This window comes from Bradysia coprophila (genome assembly GCF_014529535.1).
Source record: "Bradysia coprophila strain Holo2 chromosome X unlocalized genomic scaffold, BU_Bcop_v1 contig_173, whole genome shotgun sequence".
In the NCBI taxonomy this organism is placed as follows: Eukaryota; Metazoa; Arthropoda; class Insecta; order Diptera; family Sciaridae; genus Bradysia; species Bradysia coprophila.
In genome coordinates, this window is record NW_023503302.1 from 2,957,156 (window position 1) to 2,974,441 (window position 17,286).

Here is a 17,286-nt window from a genome sequence, read left to right on the forward strand (position 1 = left end):
TTACGAAGACATGACTTGGAAATAGGTCAAATCTTCTTTCAACACCTTCGTTTATACCATAGTTTAAACTGCTGTGGGGCCAAATGAAATGATTGCTCAATTCACAGACATTTATAGTCGTTTTCTTTGCTTTCTTTGCTATTCTTGCCAATTTTCTTTATTTTCCAATTTTGCTTATTAGCACAATTAGAGATGATAAAAAACAAATTATTGACATTGACTTCTTTGAAGAATTTCGGCCGGACACGCAACTTGAGTAAAACTGAAGAATGGATTGTCTGCACCGTTAAACCATTGCCATCTCCATCTACATCTGTATTATTCAGGCGATAAAAAACTCATTCAGCTGTGAATTAATGTAAAAAATCGACAAAAACAATTTACCCATCTTGTAGCACTGCTGGAAGTTGAGAGCATTGGGCTTCAGAACTTACACCACCATATCGTGCTATAAATTTTTTAGAAATAATGGTGAAACGTGTAGTGCAATGGTAAATAGAGCATGCTTGAACTTATACCTCCCCATCCATCAGGTCCAGTGTTCCATTGAGCCATGCATCCTTGATTGAAATATCCAACGCCACCTCCGGGGATTTGAATATCGAAATGATCGTAGCCAAGATCGTGACCGGTGTTTGTTACTTGAACAATCATTCTTTTGCCGACAACTGGGCCACTTGTGAAAGTCAATTCGTAGCAGCTGCAACACCAGTCGTATTGTGTCTGTCCAGCAATAACAGCAGCAGCGAAACCGTAAGCCAAATTATCATTTACAGCCCAAGGAGCGTTATTGTTGCAGGCGAATGCACCTAATCAAATTCGATTAAATTATTCTGCACGTCGCCGAATTGTTCATTTTCTCTATTTCTTACTTCCGCCGATGCAAGCGCTTTGTACGTTCAAGGGAAGTACAGTAACTCCATTTGCAGCACATGTTGCTACTGGTCTGCTGATATGACTTCCTACATTAGCCGACCATGAACAAGATGGCTAAAAGGAACATACACGCAACTTAAATTTCAAGACAAATCAAGAAAAATTAACGAAAAAAATATTTCAAAACTATCGCGAAAACCCAGTTAGGCTATCCGTCGGATACTACTAATTTACGAGAAAAAACAAAAATTAAATTACTTTGCAACAATCCCAGTATCGAGTAGATTGTCCGGTACGTTGGGCACTAACAGCCGCAACCAAAACTAATGCCACCAAAAGAATCTGGAGGAACGATTTTTATTTTATTTTTTAAACTTTAATGTGACTATTACAAATGAATAAACAGAATTTTCACTTTACCTTCATCATTGCTAATACGAATTCAATGATATGTGAAATCGGAATACCTAACACGCCATGGGAGACTGCTACTTTATATAACCGATAGACAGATTTTCAATCAGCTTCTCTTAATCAATCTGAATCCAGATAAGTATACGGAGTGTTTTGGTGCGCAGTTGAAGATAAGCGCTATTTTGGATTTCATAAGTCTCAAAATTTTCCCGCGTAGCTCGAATTGAAAGAGAAAATTAGATTACACTATCAGTAACATTGATTCCAGAGGCTGATGCACCATTCGATGATTTTAAAGTATTTTTAATTATAAACTAGAGCGCCGTATTATTTTACACACTCGGACACTCCGTCGAAAACCGTTTTTCATGTTTCAAGTACTTCTTTCGACACTCTTAGCTTGTAAAATCCATTACATAACTCGGTATAAAAAGATGAAAAGTAGAGTTTTTGTGTGAATTTTGTTGATCCGAGGCGAAGCCGAGGTCAATAAACACGAAAACGAGACTTTTCATTTTTATCCCGAGCTATGTAATGGATTTTACATGATAAGGGCATCGAAAACAGTGCTTGAAACATGGAAAGTACGGTTTTCGACGCATGTAGCGTACCATGTAAAGAATATTATAAGTTTGCTGCGGAGAATGTGTTTGGAATTGGTAAATTTTGTAATATAAAAATGAAATAGTAAAATCTACATCCTGCTACATTCTTCAACATAATCTATTTTAATCATTGCTACTATTAGATTGCACAATATTGATACCCCATGTGCAATTGTCTTATCTAATCTTATGCTCATTAATTTCCATCTACTATTTCAATATTCGTTAATCTCTGACCTATGCTAACCTATCGATTCTAGTCAATAGAGTAATCCGCATGAATTAATTGATCGAAATTTGGAAGTGTTTGTTTTTACAGCACTTTATCTACCACGTAAACATTGACTCAATGATTTATGGATAGAAGAAGTTATTGACGCTTTTAGCATCTACAAGGGGGAAGTTTTATCCCAAGTCGAAGACAATACAACATAATCTCCCGAGTAGACAAGTAAAATGCCTCGCATAAAACGTAACATTTTTACGCGTTATTATGAACGAAAAGAAACGGTGTCACCCGTTGATAGTAAAGCGAAATAGTTATTTTCGCAATTCCGGTCCATAATCATCACCTTTCCATGCATCCATTTAATGTTGTTTTGAAGGTATTTATTTCACTTTATTCCCGGACACAGTGCACTATGAACTTTTTTTTCGCACGCAGTCCAATATGAACTCTTTTTCGCACGCTAAAGAACCTATTACCTTCAACGAAGACTAAATTTTTATAAATAAAAATCTTCCATTAACACCAAAAGGTTTTTGAACACAAAGCAGCGTTTATAGCAATTGGGCTGTAGAGTCACACAATTATACCGAACGTTTTGTTGAATCGTATATACTAAGAATTGACTACTCGATTTCATTCAACGCGTCTCTTTACATCGCATTGCAATGTGTATTATAATGCCGCCTTCTGGATCGTTCAAATGAATTTCGGATTCGCCTCAGGTCGACAATCGACATCTAGCTCGAAAAAATACCTTCATACCTACCTTGGTAGATAAATAACTATTATGCCACTCAGCATCATAATATGCAAAAGTTGCAAACTTTAGATGCCTCTGTGGCATAAAACGTTGTATGCAACTTGATGCAATAGTTATTTACGTAATAAAGAATAAAAAGTTTAAAAGTTGAGCTTTCGTCTAAATTTGGTTGATTCGAGGCTAAGCCGAGCTCAATAAACACATGAAAACAAGACTTTTCATTTTTATCCCGAAATATGTTATGGATTTTGTGTGCAATTTTCTTGTTTTCCCTAGGTGTGTAATAAGGAAATAAATACGAAATAAAAGCATGTAATATTGTGTTTGTATGTGGTTGATCGAGTCGAAGGTGAATTGACACAATACTGCAATTACGTGCTAGACGCACACTACGTTGCATTGAGTAAATTTTGTAGTGAATCGTAGGGCTGCTTCCAAAGGTTAAAAGGCACTGCTTGTGTTGGAATTGAAGCATTGAAAAAAACTTTTTTATCTGAAATTTTTATTGAAAACAATAACTTCGATGGCTAAAAATACGAGTAATCAAAGCCATCATAATAATTCTGATAATATTTTTGATAATAATTTGAATACGGATCCTTCTCATATTGATATTGATTATAGTACGACGGAGAATACGATGGGTACCGTGTGTATGGATACTTGTTGTAAGAAGTATATTGTGTGGTCGCCGGACCACTGTAGGAAATGCCAGTTGTCGATGGACGATGACTCGAATACAATTGACTCTGTTTGATTGAATCTTCGTATTGTTGATACTGCTCCTTTAGCTTCTTTTTAGCTTCAATTTCTTTCCATCTTTCCTGTCGTTCCCGTTGCTGTTGTCGGTAAACGAACAGTGGCCGAAATGGTATGAAACCTCCACCTCCTTGTCGCTTTACTCTGTTTAGTGAATTAGTTGTCATATCAAATGGTAAACTGATGGTTTGATCTATTACATTGTCGCCGGATGCTCTGTTAACGGTAAGTAGTCCATAAAAACAGCAACTCAAGGTAAGTACATCAAAGACGGTAGTCTGGCAAAAATATTAAATTAAAGATCAAATTAAATGAGCCACAATTTTGAGAAGCCTATTTTGGACAAGAGTTCCTGACCTGGAACTAAATATACAAATGTGATTCAGATAAAACTCCAAAGTCTGATTAAAAAAGCAAATAAATTCTCTAGTAATACTACGACGGTAAATAAATCTACAAATTTATTTACTACCTTAATATCAAATAACAACGAATCGCATCTTATTCGGTTTAATTATGAAAATTAGCATGCATTTAACACCAAAATAAGGTGAAACTGACGGTTCAAAGTTGTTCACAATTCAAACGTTGAACTATTATGTTTCATGGTTCTGCCGAACGATCATATTTATGTTTAACATAAATACCGAGATTAAGATTTTCTCATCATTGACTCTGAATTCCATTTAAATTTTGGAATACATTACTAAAACATGCTGAGTTTTCGAGAATTTTTTAATTAAATTGGTAGAATTTAAGTCCTATGCCAGAAGAATAAAGCTTGATAATGTACCTTATTTCAAAGAACACTCACCTTCATTCCGAAGAATTGTAATCCAAGCAATATCCCTAATATCTATTGATGCTTTACAAAAATTCAACAGTGAACTGCTTCACTTTCAACACAAGACTGGGAACTTTAGTCTCAATATTTCGACGGAAATATTGTAGAATTTAATAGATGGAAATTAGCACCAACAAATCACGATCACTGTGTAGTTTAATGATAAACTACAATATTTTTGTATATTATCCGAACTTGAACTTGTGAATTGAGTCATTCATTTGATACTTATTCCAATGTTTATTTGCTTGTGAGAGGAAAAGTGATCATCTGCTGATAATTGAAAAAAAATCAGCAAAACATTTGCTCATCAAGTGCACTAGAGTTAGAGCGGATTTTTCCACACCTGACAGCAAGCCATTTGTATCCACTAAATCAGGAATTGTTAACAATATGTTTGGGGGTGGTAGAAACTAGTCCAAAAATCTACCTTTCAGATTTCAAGTCAATTCAATTGATGTTCAGATAATTTGAGGTCAGACACAGGTCAGATATTATTTTTCCTTTACTAGAGAGGGTAAGTAGACTTTCCGTCACCAGGGAAAGTCTTTCCCTCCTTCGTAAAGGAAAACGTCATACTACACTCGGGAAATAATTTGATATTTCGTATTACGATGAGTAAAAGTACCTCGGGTTAAAGCCCTCGGACACTTTTACTCATACGGATACTAAATATCAAATTCTTTCCTTTGTATAGTAATATACTATTTATATCACTATAGCGCTTAAATCGCAGTTCTTGAAATACATAATTTTGAATAAATTCGATAAAAACTTTGCCCACAACAAAATTGTATGCGTTACCCAGAACCAACATAACGCTCGTCTGATTTAAGTCATGTATGTACTTTTTACAACAAATGAGCCCTTCCTTGGAGCTATTTTTAAAGTATTTTATAAGTGTTCTCTCTGGGTCTTCGTGAGGGTATAATGAACAGATCCACGTGCTGATTAAGTGTTCACTTAATCTTATCTGCAGGAACAGAGAAAAAGTGTTGTTGCGAATCGAATCTACAGGCATCTACTAAGTTATGTACGTATGAATGATTACAATTACAATAGGCATTGGAAATCCCGTCAGCTCTTCAAGGGGGAGTAGGTTTTGGACTCTATTGCAAAAGAAATCTTTTGTTGGATGGTATTAGAAATAGCTTACGGAATTGTTAAAAAAGATATTCTTTGATATTGTGAATTCTAATAGATTTCAAAAACTGCAGTATTTAAGGTTCCCTTATACTGCGCGATTTGCGTGGGGTAATTTGACACATGGTGCTAAAACAACGAACTTTTCAACTACGTAAAACGTAAACTCACACATGCTCCAGTACCCCAAATTTGACATCTAAGTGCCGTAACAGAACTTTACAGACTTTACCTTCTTTTGAAATCAATTTTCTATTTTTCTTCATTGTTCCTTCTTTACCTTGAAATTGAACTACTTTTCCGTTGTAGTTTAGTAACCGTTAAAAGCGAAAGAAACCAAACATGTTTCATTAACACAACGAACTCCAAGAACAGGCACAACGCATAAGAACAGATTTTTTTAACAGTCAAAAAGCCTCTTATTATATTTTGGTCCACGCAGTGGTATTTTATTAACAAAAAAAACTAAATTCATATGAAAAATTCTGACTACTGCGTCGAGTAGGCCCCTTATTTTAAATCTGTTCGGATGTCAAAATTACTTCACTAGAAGTTTAATTCAAACATTACACTTCAGTTCTATGTTGTTGTCTCGTTTTCGCTTATGTGATAAAATAGAGTACACATTATAGTAGAATATATATTACATAACGAGGGATAAAAAGTTGAAACGTAGAGTTTTCGCATATATGAATGAGAGATATAAACGACATGTAGAAGAAAAACATAGGCTAAAATTTTATGTGTTGGTAGTACCGAATTTGAGCTAGTTAGCTGTCAAAATTGTATGAGACGATGGTGTAGCGATGCGCTGAAGCGCTGTAGGAGCTACGAAGTCTCATATATTTTGACAGCTAACTAGCTCAAATTCGGTACTACCAACATAGGTTTTTTTGTTCCACGAATATTCAACTTTGTTGTATATATCACTCTTTCATATATAGTTGTCGTGTGAATTTTCAATAAACACACGAAAACGAGACACATTTTCTGTTTGGTGGTTTACTGGTTTTCTGTGAATTTTGTATCTTTTTTATATGGAGAATTCAAAAACTCAGGTAAAACACATACCAAAAATAAGAGTGTTTCTTGAAATTGCTATCTCTTTCTTATTTTGTAATGTCAACAGAACACGGTGGCGTTCATACAACATTTTTTGAATTTCGATTTTTTACCGTTTCACTGTGTATATCTGAGCTGATCCTTCAAAAAAAAAAAAAAAATATTGAGGGCCACTGTGAGAAACAATGGCTTTGAAAGACAATAAATAAAAGGAAAATAACAGAAAATCAAATCATATACAGCACAATGTCACTTTGTAAATCAGTTCTTATCAATCAGACAGCTAAGAATATTTTTTTCAAGATCGAAAACCCATACACCCAGTTTTATCTAAGTACTAATAACCAGACCAGATTCATTGTTTTCCGTCCGGACTGTAAGACGTGAGATCTATAATCGGATAAATTTAACAGTGGATGGCAGTGATGTAAATACAGCCATTATGTAAATAAAGCAAATCAAAAAATTCTTACTACTTGAATAAAAGTTACATTTATATTATCGAGGTGGCTGAAATTAGTCGATTGTTGGAAGAAATAATCGGAGAACCCTACCGTGCAGCCAACGGATTCAATCTGGTTCCATTTTTATTTGTTTATATAACAAATACAATCTAAAACATATCATTGTGCACGGTGAGCTTGAAAAATGTCTAAATAAAAAAGTCGTTGCATACGAATTTTTTTTATGGATAATTATTTAGGACCATGCGACGAAATTACATCAATAATTAACAAAAAAAAGTTAACGGTACTTTTTTGAGAAAAGTCAATTTGAAAATATTGTCAACCCTACTGAAAGTTTTTGACTTGTGAAAGTCCATATATTTTGATGCCACATTCACCACTTGATAGCCTCACGTCTTACCTTTACAACGACACCTCATTTGCTATTATCTGAACTGCATAGACTATGCTATTAGAGCTGAGCCACCAATAATTGCTTCTACTAAAAATGTTATTAAATTGATCAAGAAAGTAACTTTTTTTACTCTATTTTCTTCGGATTTGCGTTTGTTTTTGTACAATACGTTAAATTTGTTTGATTATATCCATTACTATTGCTTGCCAGTTTGCGATTGAGCAAATTCTCAGTGGAAATTCTCAAATGACTAAAACATTACAAAACATTTTCAAGCAAAGGAAACCCTTCTACTTTACGTTGAACTTGACTCATTTTAAAGTATCGCACATGAAAATTAAATAGGAAAAATTAAAGAGCAGAAATCTTCTGAATACTAAAGGAAAGCAAAAATGTAAGGAAACTCAGAAGGAGAGTTGTTAGCGTACATGAAGCTGCCTCGTTTGCGTTTCGTTTAGTGTTAGTGGTAGACCGTAGTATTTTCCTTTCGGCTAACCAGATGCGTTCCATTTGTGATGACGAAGTAGTCGATGGGTTTGCCCAAATCGGTGAAGCATAGCATAAAATCGGTCGTATAATTGATTTGTAGAAATTGGTTTTCACATTGGTCACGATGTTGGATTTCAATCGGGTTCCATTTCATATAAAGAGGTGTCCTATATTGATCGAATCAGTTATCGCCGAATGGTAAGTTCCATTTCTTTTGAATGTTCGTTCAATACATAGCATCTACAATTTTAGATTCCAGCCTCCAGCGGACTGAGAAAATCACTGCAATTAATTGTAGGGTCATGTTTGGCCTGCCACCGATATGCCCTTTGCCAATTGTTGTTCAATCTCCCAGTTCTGGATCAAAGGACAGTGAGCTGTACTCAGCTGAAGTGAACATATGGATAATGAATGTCCGGGCCGTCGGGATCGTAAAGATATGGTTCGTATTCGAACACATATCTGTTGAATTTACATCGATTAAAGTACACACTAACAAGCACCGCTTTTAGGTTTAATCCGAGTTTGCTGGCAAAAAAATATTCGCTAACAACATTCCTGGACTCTTGCTGGACTTTCATTCCATGGCATTATACTTCGGTGAGAAGTTTATCGAAACCAATCAATTTAGCCTCAATTGTCTCGTCTGTGAAGGGAGTAGATTAAAATATTTACAATCCATACTCCCGAGATGCGTCTTTAGAACGAAATAAAATTACAGTTTGCGTCTCGCAATACCTTACAAGAGAATGTAGCATCATTTTTAGCTTACTAGTTAAAACGTGATAGAGGACGACTATATTGAAGAAAGATTTTTGGCAGAATTTGTTCAGATATTTTATGTCACGTATATGTACTAAACGGAATTTATCTCCATCAACATCGACGCTAGATCATAAGAAACTTTTGAGAACTTGAATTAGTTCATCATAACCAAGCAACTGGGTCATGATTATCTGTGTTGTGATCAGTTGCATTGAATCCTTACTTCGTCCCAATTCAATACCCTCTCTAGTAACCTAACTACATTAATTAATGTGGTAAAAATGCAACATAGCCTTTGCATTTTACATGTAAAATTAGAAATTAGTCAACAAGTGTATGAGTCTACGAACAAAGGAATAAGGTGGTATTGTGACAGCGTCAAAACGAAGTTTGTTTGCTAGAGAGGGTATTGATTTCATGCTTAACTTGTTTAGCACAACCTGATTTTTTTTAAATGGTATCGCTTCCGGACATGCCCACATCAGCCTCAGCAATACATTAATTAAAGCAGTGTAACAGTATTTTACTATACTAAAATACTTGCAGAGATATGTGGTGGCATCTCCACATTACATAATGTGGAGATGTTACAACATCAAACACCATCAGAAGTCTTTACAAATAAATTGTCGATAATTTTTTTTATTCATTTAAATAAAGCATACCAAAATGCTGACAAATCAAATTCTTTGATTCCACCCACACTGTCACAAGAATAGCCAAAAATTCGCAACAAAAGTATCAAGGCAGCTCACACGTAGAATATTTTTCGTTAAATATTTATACATAAGCGATTCAGCTTGTCACAGTTGGATTTTACCTATACTGTCCAACGAACAAATGCTTTGTGAGCTCTGGTTAGTGTTCAGTAATATAATGCAGAAACATGTTATATAAAAATAGATTTACAGATTAAATGCTGTTTGTAAATAGTATTTTACATGACTAGGGATAAAAAGATGAAAAGTAGAGTTTTCGTGTGATATTTTGTTGATACGAGGCGAAGCCGAGGTCAATAAACACACGAAAACGTGACTTTTCATTTGTATCCCTAGTTATGTAACGGTTTTCGACGCATGTAAAGGATATATTCGATTATTTTCAGTGCGCTCACCATTTTTGTATTTTTTTTTGTAGGAACTTTCACTTGACTTTCTTCGTAAATAACTATTATTGGATGACTTCTTATTTAAACAAATGAACATACTTACTAAGGCAACTCTATCATCGTATTTCAGGACAGGTCACAGGAACATTAACTGAATAGACTTTGGCAATAGATCGAAATTAGTACACTGACAAAAAAAGTTTGAAAAGGGTAACTTTGTCTCCAGTTGTTGTTTTTCTATGAAGCGTTCAGCTATGGCAGTTATTGCCAGGTTACCTGGAGATAAAACGTTGATGTTTAGCTGAGCTAGACTAGCTCTTCTCGTTGGGTCGGTGCTACAAGAGTGAACTTCTTCAATCAGGTCAACTCCATGCTGTTTGGTAAGAATGAACTTGAAGTTGACCTGTTTAGAGATTCAATACTTTTTCCAATGCACCAACGATGTATAAAACTGATGCAATCACTGATACCAATTACAAATCACACCATTAGTAGATTTTTATTGTCGAGCTTTCTAAGAAGCGATTCAACTACGTTTGATTCACTTCAAGCCAGAAGAATAATTTATTTTAACAATAAATGTGCTGCCCAATTAAATAAGGTTGCTTTACTACACAGCATATCGATCGATCAAAAGATATTATAATTACTAACAATATGTTGAATTTAGAGTTTTAGTTTGAAATTAATTATAAATGTGATTATGTATGATGTTGCACTTAAAATTTCTTCTGTCATTGACTTTAATTTAGATTTGTTTAGCCTAAAATGGTCGAAAAATTTTAAAACGCTCTCGCCAAATGTTCCGAACCATAACCCTTTTACTGTCCAGTCACTGTAGTTGTATGTGTTTTTAATCGTAGCTCTTTCGAATTGACTTCGTCACACTAGAGTTACGCAGATGTTTTTTTTTGTATTTGTAATCGCATTTAAACTGAAATAAATGAAATGAAATACTTTTCTTTGTAAAATGGAATGCATCCTTCATATATCGAACGTTTTTCGTTGACAATTTTCAACTAATAAACATCTTCCAAAATTATTGTTATCGATTCCTTAGACATATCAGTCTTTAAATTAATAAAATTCTTTAAAAATTATCGAATCCGATCGATTTAATTACGACCGAAAAAAATTTGTTTCGTTAATTTAAACACTCTTGTTCATCTGTACTTTATATTTAGAGATGAAACTTCATCCGCTTTCGATAGCGACGTCAATTAATAAAAGCAATGATCTTCCAAAGGTGCCTTCAATACCAACACTTAAATAAGCAAAACGGCAAGGTCTTGAACGCTATGTGATATCGCCTGTAAAATGCTTCCATTTAAAGTCTGTCGACTCCACTACGACTGTTACAATTTGGACGCATATAACCACTTAAGACAACATTTTCACAAACACCTCTGAAACGATTACTGATATTAGAGCATGACCTTGCAATCAAGGCCTTGCCTGCAATATACACTCTCTTCGTATTACAATTTCTGACGAAATAAAGTTGTGATAAGCCACAGCACCATTTGCCGTACATACCCAGCCTATACCGAGAGTAAGCAATTGTACAAACACTTCAAGTCAGAATTTGAGGATTGATTGGTCACATAACCACTATCCATGAGATTTAGGCAGTTTAAAGGTAAGTTGCGATATTGCAATTCATTTTGAACATTAAATGGTTCAGACACAAAAACATCTCTCATTGAACACTATCTTGAGCAATATTTCATGGTACGAATTTTGTTAACAGATCTGGCGAAGTCTTCTCAAAAAATCGCCTTCGATTGTCCAAGACATTTCCCTTCAACATTTAAACGATGCCTGATTCTAAGACAAATTTTCCACTAAATTCGATGACCGAGGCAAGTTTCAAATGATTTTAAGAACCAGTGGCCAGTTCATCTCGTACTTAAGCACACAGCGTGGATGGAGGGAATTTGCACGATGTTTTTCTTCAATCCGCTCGATAAGAAAACACACTGACATACACTGTCGTCAACATAGTTCATGTGTACAAATTGGATGTTTATTTTTCCTCATGAAAGCCAACAATGCAAGTTCTTAGTTACCATACAAAGTGGTTTGTGTCTTCTCCCAAACGGCAATGGGTCCATGTTCTGGTCGGTATTTGACGTTGCAACCGTCTGGAGCCAAACGTCCCTCATCACGCAATTCCTCGTAACGAGCACGATCGAACTTTGTGAAGCCCCATTTCTTTGACACGAAGATCTGAAACGAACGAAATTTTTGTCAGAGTCAACAGTCCGACCGTCAAAACGTGGTTACAACGTTTACCTTTTGACGTCCGGGGAACTTGAACTTGGCACGACGAAGAGCTTCAATAGTTTGTGCCTTGAAACGATCAGCCGAACGTACAGACATAATTGGTTGACCAATGTGTACACGAGCAACTGTACCTTGTGGTTTACCAAAAGCACCTCTCATTCCAGTCTGAAGCCTGTTTGATTAGAAGAAATTTTCATTAGTCGAGACAGCTTTCAACAGCACGCGTGCTCGACAGAACCATTGCAAGTTTGGATAACTAAATCAGAAGTTGTCAAAGTGAAATGGTTGACTAATCACGAAGATTCATAACCCAGTGCGTTTTCCTCATTTTATGTCATCCAAACATTCCCAAGTCAAAGCCGAAGCGAATGCGCCAATAAACTAAAAATCCTTACCTATCAGCTCCAGCGCACGACAACATCTTATTGATGCGAATGACGTGGAATGGATGCACTCTCATGCGGATGTGGAATTGATCTTTGCCGCAATGTTTGACCAAATATTTGTTACAGCAAATACGTCCAGCCTCCAGGGCTTCCGAACTGAGCTGTTCGTATTCATCGGACACCAAATGCACGCATAGAGGGAAATCCTCTACGCTGGCCTTCTTTTTGCCCAAATCGAAGATACGGATCTTTGGATCGGGTACACCACGACAGAACCGCGATTTCGGGTATGGTTTGTTTTTGCAGTAGCGATAACTGTAAGTGGAAAAGTAAAAGTCATTGTGAATCATTGCCGACACTCGTCATTGAATCAAAATCACATCCGCGTTGTGTTGTTTTTGTTACAACCACATTGAGGTTAGAAATTATGAAACCTTTCCACCTCACCCATATGGCGTGTTTTTAATCTTCCTTCATTCATGGAATGCGTTAAATATCATTTCGACACTTTCACATTGTTTAATCAATGAATTAAAGGGTACACGGAACACTATATTTACTGGAATATTACATACCATCTAGCTGGACGACGACCCATCTTGGCCTGAAATTTAAGAAAATTTCGTTTAAATTAGTAAAATAATCGCACGCACAGCTAGAAAACTAATGGTAATATCGAATGCAATTTAGAAAAAACGAAAAACTTTAGCAGATGAATGGATGATTTGAAATTAAAAAAACTTTAAAATGACGAATTGCTCCGTCGTCTTAACTTACGTCTATCACAAACTCGAACAAAATGAAAGAGAAGAACGAAAGACAGTGCCATCTGCTTATGACGGTTTCTTGTTGAATCAGTTTTTTGTTAGTCGTTCGTTTGATTCCATTGAAGTCGTTTGATAGAATCTCAAGTTATTAAACGCACCAACACATTATGGTTTGTCTGTTTCGTGCACTGGTTGTATAACAAAAAGTCTTACTCACATTGCGCAATGGATTAAGATCGGCTCGTTCGTTATGTGCTTGTTTTGTAGGGGTTTCAGGTTTGAAATTAAGTTTCTCGATGTTACTTCTATTATAGTGTCCAAAACGGTCAACAAACTAGGTTTGTGAATTTGTATGTAGCTGAGAGTCAAGCTGAGCCAATGACTTTGACTTTAAGTGTATTTGTGTAGCGACTTTTCTGGGCTATGTGCCATGATTTTCCGGAGAGGTCCAAAATCTTTAATTTGTATATGTGTAACGTTTCACCACGCAATTTACGTAGCCTTCCGAACTTGTCGTCAATGTGTGACAACAAAAGAAAAATCAAATAAACCAAGGTTCTGAAAGAATCGTCATATAAAATTTTCCAAACCTAGTTGGCGCTACAGGAAAATTTTGATCACACCCCCTTCGTGATTAACTCGAAAGTGTCTTAACCTGTTCTTTCAGAACCTTGAAATAAACTCGAAACCGAAGATCTGTCAATTTAAACATACTACCTGTTGGGTGGGTCATATCCCTTGACTGTCTGAACTTCTCAATAGTATTTTAATGGCAATGATTTATGGATTTATTTTAGTGAAGGGTTTTGACTGCCACAAAAACTTATTTAGAAGAAGAACTACATGAACGGTCTAAATCCCTCATCAATAATTTGATTCTGTTTAGTTTCACTGAAACGTTGTCTATCATGGCCCTAGGTTAGTGAAGGGCCGTGACGCAAGTCGAATCTGTAAGCGTCACCTACACCGATATCAGTTCTTTTGTAAGTGGATAACAGGACTTGCGTCACACCTCCACTGTAAGTGGTTTTGGGCGATAAAATACCCCAGTAAGAAATGGCGCATGACCGTAAACTTCACACTCGTAATTTTTGTTCTATTTATTCGTTTTTGTTAACAAGGCAAAATCACATAACAAGAAAAATACTATTGAAATAGATGGAAAAATTCGTTTAGCAAAAGCAGCTAGATCATTAGACCAACATAATCTATCTTGGAACCTGACGTCAGAAATTCCGTTCTTCACCAAACAAGTTTTTTTAATCCTTTGAGATTTACTCCAGTTATCGTGTTAACAAAGAGTAGAAAAGGCTTCTTTTGAAAATTAAATCGCAATTTCGTTTCAACTGGTTTGATTTTCTTTAAGTTATATTCGGACACCCCCTCCCCCCTAAGCGCGGACGTCCTTTATGGACGGCCCCAGACGGGAAAAAAATTAATGATTAGAAATAGGAAATGAAACATTTTGCATACAAAGTTGAGTTTTCATTTCTTTCTGTAAGCAAACATTATAGTCGTTCTTGAATTTAAATTTTTCGCGCTTGTATAACAAAAAAGAAATATTTTGATGAAAGAAGAGAGAGTGAATTTGATACCTCTTGTTATTTCTGGATGATGACAACTGTCAAACACTGTCAACAGATACACATATTTTCGACCAAAAAAAATGGATTCGAATGTCCTACTCCACAAAATATCTCCGATTTTATCCGTAAGCTCCTGCATTATTCTTTCGATAATTTATGTATCGAGTCTGTACGTATGGAGCACCGAACACAACAGGTAAAGAAAAATTGTAAATCGTGTTTGAACTCCATATGCAAACGGTTTTATTCGTTCCAAGAAAAATCCCTTGCAATATGTTATTGTGTGATGTGTGACTGCAAGTGTTGATGTTTTTGTTTGTCGCGCAGGCCGATTATAGCTTGCAGCAGGTCATTGTTTTGATTTTGAAATTCCGCTCAAAATCGAGTGTTAAGCTAGTCGGGTAATTTCATTCGGAAATATTTCTGTGACGATCTATGAATGATGAGCATGACGACTGAATGTTGACGATGCATTGCGTCCAATCTGTTAATACAAGTCGCCTATTATTTTCAGGGACCATCCGACAACGATTAAAAAACGCTTCCTCAGCGTTTTTATTGTCATGCTAATTTCTCCTGCATTCATCTACTTATTCACATCGAACGAGATATTAGAAGGTCGGTCAATATGGGCGGTAATGGGTTTTCGAACCGAAGGCTTGTGGATGGCTCTGTTCACACCGCTCATTCTAACTGCAATCTTATTCTTGGGACCATTGATGACACAGGCGCTAAATGGAATCTGGGACATCTATGCAGGTTATTGCTTCTAAAACATAGTTTTTAGAACGAATACTGAGTCCCTTGTATTGGTTCCAGATCCCAATTACTGGGCAATGTGTCTACAAAACCTGCTGTGGATTCGAAACCATGTAGTCGCCCCACTATCCGAAGAATTCACATTTCGAGCTTGTATGATGCCATTGCTACTGCAGTCGTTTAAGCCATTGTCAGCTGTAGCCATAACTCCGATGTTTTTTGGCATCGGTCATTTACATCACATAATCGAAAGGCTCAGAGCTGGATTGCCTTTAAAGACGATTCTGATTGTGTCCGGTAAGCGATTACAATTTCAAATCGGCCTGCTATTATCGGTAATTCAACCGATTTTCTTCCATCAGGCATACAATTCTGTTACACTTCAATATTCGGTATGTATGCTGCGTACCTATTCGCCCGAACTGGCCACTTCATGGCGCCAGTTGTTGCACACGCATTTTGCAATCATATGGGTTTTCCGGATGTGAATGAAGTTTTGAATCAGCCAACACGGACAAAACACATTCTGTTGGCAACGTATGTCATTGGATTCGTTGCATGGATCTACTTACTGCCGGTCGTCACCGATCCGACCTGGTATGCCAACGATTTGTATTGGACGAAGGAAAGTAGTTGAGTTGCGGTCCATGTGATGATGTGTGATTACGGTCGAGAGGCGAAAGTGACACTTTTAACGATTTTTAACATTGTTGGACAATTGACATGTAATTTAGCAATTCAGACTCATAACTTTCGCATATTTATAGACAAAACAATTTGTCGACGACAAAATTTCATCAAGTGCCATCCACGTAAGATATTAAGTGACAGTTTTTCGTTTTGATTTTGATTGTTCATTGAAAAATTGTTGATAGACTTGTCGTTGTTGTGTTGTGTTGACTTGTACTAAATACTATTTAGGTGTATAGATAGAGAATTTTGAAAATACAGGTCGATATTTTCTACTTCCGGTTGTTTGTGCGTATGGATCTTTAATGAAAGGCGATATCCATCAATCCTGTCGGATTTTTAAGGGGAAGGGGCTTAGACTCTAGTGTCATAAAAGTGAATTTGCTTTTGTCCTAGAAGTGACACGGGGAATTGTAATTTAAGAGGATTTACGGATGTCCCCCGATAACAATTGTATCGACAGAAGAAAATAAGATCATTCGACTTCTCCTTTGTCGGTTGAGCCAAATAAAAAATTGTTTTCTTTAAATTATGAAGTCTCTGTTAATGTTTTCAACTGCGATTCGATCTAACATTTGAGTTGCTAGCAACTCAGTTCTAACAAAATGTATTTACGGTTTTGAGGAGCGGTTCATTTTTTTTCGATATCTCCTCAGATCACGTTGAAATATTTTTTCGGTTTGTTTCCACTCGCTCGTTTGGTACAAATTCAAATTCTCAGTCGCACTTACTGCAACCGGCTCAAAATTGATTTTTTTTACTTGGCTCAACCACTTAAAGGAGGTTGTTCGAATTTTACCTAACTGTGGCGTTTTTCATTCCCTTAAGAAATATACGTTCAGTTCAACTATTACTGTAGTTACACATAGCGTCGCGATGCAGACCTATTTGAAATTT

The 17,286-nt window shown here is 36.0% G+C and overlaps 4 protein-coding genes across 4 annotated transcripts; 1 reads left to right on the forward strand and 3 right to left on the reverse strand.

The window, feature by feature from the left end:
* Nucleotides 1–120: 120 nt before the first annotated feature.
* LOC119068175 (endoglucanase-like) lies at nucleotides 121–1,446 on the reverse strand. The gene is made up of 6 exons (XM_037171663.1): nucleotides 1,297–1,446; nucleotides 1,135–1,218; nucleotides 873–990; nucleotides 519–809; nucleotides 385–448; nucleotides 121–313 (listed from the first exon to the last, which is right to left on the reverse strand). The coding sequence occupies exons 1-6, from the start codon at nucleotides 1,303–1,305 to the stop codon at nucleotides 208–210; spliced, it is 672 nt and encodes a 223-aa protein (XP_037027558.1). The 5' UTR covers nucleotides 1,306–1,446; the 3' UTR covers nucleotides 121–207.
* A 1,923-nt stretch (nucleotides 1,447–3,369) lies between these two features.
* LOC119068177 lies at nucleotides 3,370–4,762 on the reverse strand. Its single transcript, XM_037171665.1, has 2 exons — nucleotides 4,458–4,762; nucleotides 3,370–3,921 (listed from the first exon to the last, which is right to left on the reverse strand). Exons 1-2 carry the CDS (start codon nucleotides 4,461–4,463, stop codon nucleotides 3,412–3,414), a joined length of 516 nt encoding a protein of 171 aa, XP_037027560.1. The 5' UTR covers nucleotides 4,464–4,762; the 3' UTR covers nucleotides 3,370–3,411.
* A 7,138-nt stretch (nucleotides 4,763–11,900) lies between these two features.
* On the reverse strand, nucleotides 11,901–13,474 carry LOC119068176 (60S ribosomal protein L10). The gene is made up of 5 exons (XM_037171664.1): nucleotides 13,365–13,474; nucleotides 13,163–13,191; nucleotides 12,597–12,902; nucleotides 12,211–12,373; nucleotides 11,901–12,144 (listed from the first exon to the last, which is right to left on the reverse strand). The coding sequence occupies exons 2-5, from the start codon at nucleotides 13,183–13,185 to the stop codon at nucleotides 11,977–11,979; spliced, it is 660 nt and encodes a 219-aa protein (XP_037027559.1). The 5' UTR covers nucleotides 13,186–13,191; nucleotides 13,365–13,474; the 3' UTR covers nucleotides 11,901–11,976.
* A 1,500-nt stretch (nucleotides 13,475–14,974) lies between these two features.
* On the forward strand, nucleotides 14,975–16,982 carry LOC119068174 (CAAX prenyl protease 2). The gene is made up of 4 exons (XM_037171662.1): nucleotides 14,975–15,136; nucleotides 15,455–15,699; nucleotides 15,760–15,996; nucleotides 16,062–16,982. The coding sequence occupies exons 1-4, from the start codon at nucleotides 15,021–15,023 to the stop codon at nucleotides 16,334–16,336; spliced, it is 873 nt and encodes a 290-aa protein (XP_037027557.1). The 5' UTR covers nucleotides 14,975–15,020; the 3' UTR covers nucleotides 16,337–16,982.
* The last annotated feature ends 304 nt before the right edge of the window (nucleotides 16,983–17,286 follow it).

What these genes read in the sequence shown, in the direction of transcription:
- LOC119068174 (XM_037171662.1), top strand. Translation starts at nt 15,021, where the DNA reads ATGGATTCGAATGTCCTACTCCACAAAATATCTCCGATTTTATCCGTA. An exon ending in TGGAGCACCGAACACAACAG is followed by an intron (nt 15,137 to 15,454) that starts GTAAAGAAAAAT and finishes TATTATTTTCAG; the next exon opens with GGACCATCCGACAACGATTA. An exon ending in GACGATTCTGATTGTGTCCG is followed by an intron (nt 15,997 to 16,061) that starts GTAAGCGATTAC and finishes TTCTTCCATCAG; the next exon opens with GCATACAATTCTGTTACACT.
- LOC119068175 (XM_037171663.1), bottom strand. An exon ending in AAGCGCTTGCATCGGCGGAA is followed by an intron (nt 810 to 872) that starts GTAAGAAATAGA and finishes GAATTTGATTAG; the next exon opens with GTGCATTCGCCTGCAACAAT. An exon ending in TGGACCTGATGGATGGGGAG is followed by an intron (nt 449 to 518) that starts GTATAAGTTCAA and finishes AAAAATTTATAG; the next exon opens with CACGATATGGTGGTGTAAGT.
- LOC119068176 (XM_037171664.1), bottom strand. Translation starts at nt 13,185, where the DNA reads ATGGGTCGTCGTCCAGCTAGATG. An exon ending in GGTCGTCGTCCAGCTAGATG is followed by an intron (nt 12,903 to 13,162) that starts GTATGTAATATT and finishes TTCCACTTACAG; the next exon opens with TTATCGCTACTGCAAAAACA. An exon ending in TCGTGCGCTGGAGCTGATAG is followed by an intron (nt 12,374 to 12,596) that starts GTAAGGATTTTT and finishes CTAATCAAACAG; the next exon opens with GCTTCAGACTGGAATGAGAG.